Here is a 3,805-nt window from a genome sequence, read left to right as displayed (position 1 = left end):
TGAAATTAGTATCTTTACACTTAAAATAAGATAATTAGATAATATGAACTTGAAATAAGACAATGCAATAGTAAATTGTCTTGTTCCATTGGCAAAGTGTTTCACTTTCATCCTCAATTGGAGAAAAAATGCATTTATTTTAAGAAAAAAATACTTACTTAGATTTCCATTTTTTGCAGTGTACAATATCTGATTACAAAATAAAAAGTAATTTACTCAGTTAAATCTTTAAATCTTTGGCATGTTGTTATTTCCATATCAAGTCAAAACAAACAAACAAACAACATAAATATGTTGCTTAGAAGTTAGTAAAGAATCGAAATAAATAGGGCCCCAAATGTCCTAAATCCGCCCCTGCTTTTACCTATAACCTTTAAGCTTCCAAACACATTTATCTTGTTTTACACTCACATTGCAAATGTTCTGTATCAATATTGCAACCTGTCAATCCATTAACGGTTATAAGGCCATTTGGCAGTGAGAACAATTATTTAGATTTTTGAAAAATACGTCCATCCATCAAGGAACTGCTGAACAAAGCAAAGATGGCCTTTATGCATAGGTTGCACTGCAAAAAATTTTAATCAAAATAAGTCATTTTCTCTTTAATTAAATAAATAAGTGCATTTTTACTTGAAGTGAGGAGGTAAGCGAGACACTTTGCCGATGGAACAAGACAATTTACATTTGAAATAATAAAAAAAAAAACAACTACATTGTCTTATTTCCAGTGCATATTATCTAATGATCTAATTTTAAGAGTAAAAATACTCATTCTGTTGGCAAATCATCTTATTAATCATCTTATTCTCACTGCTTTAATTAAGGGTAAATATACTTAATGTAAGACATTTTTCCTCATTACTAGATTGATTTTGCAGTCTGGTGTGAATTGGTACAACCACGTCTCAAGCACGGTAGGGAGAAGTGATGATCTGGCCTATTATGAAGCCACAAAACCATGTCCCCTTTAAATACTGTACATTAGACATATTCTACAATTAAATAGGACATCTCTCTTAATTTAAACGTAAAAATAAAAATGATAATAATCAAACAATCTGATTGGAGGAAACTTGTGAAGCAATTAGAGATCCTCCGTTCCTTCGGTCACACTCACCTCCCGGCAAAACCCGACACATCGTCATAGCTGTCGTACACCTCCAAGTAATCTGCCATGCATGATGGGTCGTCCTCCATGTCGAGCTCCAGGAAGTGGAGGAGAATCTTCTGACCCGCTCTGACTCGGATGTGCCAGTAGCAGATCTGCTCGTTCTCATACTCCTCGGGGAAACCTGGAGACTGAATGATCTTCTGCTGCTCCGTCAGAACACCACCACACTCCTTGGCTGTCAGGCAAACAGGAGACACGAAGAAAATCAACCAAGACTTTAAATTGACTTTGGTGCAAATAAGGATTAGTGCAGCAAAATGTTCATTATTTGCACTGCAAAAAGTCCTGAAAATGAGTAAAAAAAGCTTTAAAACAAGTCTATTTATACTTAATATGTGTATGGAAATAAAATGATCTGTCAATGGAATTAGCATTTTTTCCCCTTATAATAAGATAATTAGATATTATGCACTTGAAATAAGAAATTACAGTTGTTTATTTCTTGTTTTAAATATAAATTGTCTTATTCCATTGGCAAAGGGTCTGACTTGCTCAATTTAAGACCAAAATGAGCTTGTTTTAAGAAAAACTGGCACACTTAGATTTACATTTTTTGCAGCTTTGGTTTATGGACAAGATTTGTTGGGAAGAAAATCCTGTGTGAATTCCAACAGCAGGAGGAATATAGGTCCAGGTGGCTGCATGAACTAACCTCTAAAATTCTGAGAGAAAAGTCAGAATTCTGAGATTAAAGTCTGAATTTTGAGAAAAAAGTAAAAATTCTGAGGTTAAAGTCCAAATTTTGAGAAAAAAGTCAAAATTCGGAGATTAAAGTCTGAATTTTGAGAAAAAAGTCAAAATCTTGAGATTAAAGTCTGAATTTTGAGAAAAAAGTCAGAATTCTGATATTAAAGTTAGAATTTTGAGAAAAAAAGTCAGAATTCTGAGATTAAAGTCAGAATTTTGAAAAAAAGTCAAAATCCGGAGATCAAAGTCAGAATTTCGAGAAAAAAGTCAAAATTTTGAGATTAAAGTCAGAATTTTGAGAGAAAAGTCAGAATTCTGAGAAAAAAAGTCAGGTTTTGACTTTTTTCCCCATATAAAACTGAAATAAAATAAAAAAATAAATTTACTTTTTTTTTTTTCACTGGCCTTAATCCTCTTCAGTAGAATCTAGTGTTACCTCTAAAGTAAGAAAATAAGACACATGAAATACTGTATTTCAGTATAGATTTATGAACAATGGAATAAAAGCTTGTTGGACTTTAAAGCAAAGTTGTTTCGCTGAAGTTGAAATGTAAGCGAGGAATGGGATTTAGCATTCGTTCCTAGATAGAACAACCTCTAAGCTTCTGAGGTCTAATGGCTTGGATGACTTCCTCTTTTTCTTTATGGAGCCTTTAAACGTGTCTTCCAGTCAGTAGTTGCTCAGCTGCCACTCCACCATCTTATCCTCAGTCGCCTTTTTTCCTCCCTCCTGGTTTATTCTTAGTCTGACCTCGATAACTCACAGGGTGGGACTGAGATTGTGGTTTTTGAGTCAGGGTTCTCTCCTCTTCAGTCATCACTGAGGTTCTCTTTATCATGGCTTTAGGTCTGACTGGAGTCTGGAGCCGGGACATCTTCCCTGAAGGAATCTGGTGGGACTCAGACTCTATGTTTAGGACCTACGGGTTTCCACCACTGAGACGGACTCTTTTAAGTTGCTGTAGTAAAATTATTAACAGAACAAACATCCTAAATCTTTTTAAATGAGATTGAGACTAAAATGTGCCCCATATGTTGATGTGGGAGTTGGTTTAGAGGCAGACATAGTTTCTCTCTTTCCTGGAGCTAAATATTTACTGCCTCCACATGTCCCCAACATGCAGGATCCCTCTGAAACAGCTTGAGAGAGACGTGTGTGTTTTAGTTTAGCGGGATGAGCTCAAACAAACCGTCGTGTCTTTATTTCTGCCGTGCACCAACAGCTAAAACATGATGCAGACGCTAATGAAACCATGTTTTACTCAGGGAGCAGGAAATCTGTTTTACGAGCGCATTACAGGAACATCTCTGCAGACTTTTACTGCACTATTGTCAGTCTGAGCTTTTTCATATTTGTCACATTACAAAAAAAAGGTCAAGATGTTTTATTGAGGTTTTTCTCCAACAGAAAAAGCCAACGTAACACATAATTATGAAGTGGAAAGAAAAGATGCATGCTTATACATTTGTTTCTTGACAAAATCAATCTAATAATCTTTAGTTTGCATTTTTATCTTGACCTCCAGAGACAAACCTTGAAAGAATTCAAAATAAAATGTCCCAGCAATAACAGCTGCAGCTCTTTTGTTATTAAATGTTTTGCACTCTTATACGAAGGGGCTTCCGCTCAGCCAGATGGGATAGAAAGCGTTTGAAACCTCAGCTTTATATTCCTATGAGAGTCTCAGTTGGAGATAATGATGAACTTTGACTGAGACATTTTAAAAAAATGAACATGCTTTTATCTGAATTATTTATCTGGTTTTTTGTGAGAGATAACAGTAGATATAGTGAAACGAATCACCAAAAGAACCATCAAACTATTAGTTTAAAAGCTGACATCAACATCTTTGTTTATAGATGTTAGAGATGTTTTTTCCAGTGTAGTCCTGTTTCTCTGACTGTGACTAACTGGATGTGCTCTCTTCATCCTCTGACATGGGA

At 35.1% G+C, this 3,805-nt stretch overlaps 1 protein-coding gene across 1 annotated transcript in view; it reads right to left on the bottom strand.

Annotated features, from left to right (window-relative positions):
- Positions 1–3,805, bottom strand: part of tnfaip6 (TNF alpha induced protein 6) — a 26,861-nt gene that overhangs the window by 7,448 nt on the left and 15,608 nt on the right. The window contains exon 4 of the mRNA XM_015396416.1: positions 1,121–1,349. Coding sequence (XP_015251902.1) covers positions 1,121–1,349 — 229 coding nt within the window. The remainder of the gene's footprint in view (positions 1–1,120; positions 1,350–3,805) is intronic.

This window comes from Cyprinodon variegatus, unplaced genomic scaffold (genome assembly GCF_000732505.1).
Source record: "Cyprinodon variegatus isolate N-32 unplaced genomic scaffold, C_variegatus-1.0 Scaffold796, whole genome shotgun sequence".
Classification (NCBI taxonomy): Eukaryota; Metazoa; Chordata; class Actinopteri; order Cyprinodontiformes; family Cyprinodontidae; genus Cyprinodon; species Cyprinodon variegatus.
Note: the sequence above shows the minus strand (reverse complement) of the source record. Positions and strands in the feature narration are given on the sequence as shown.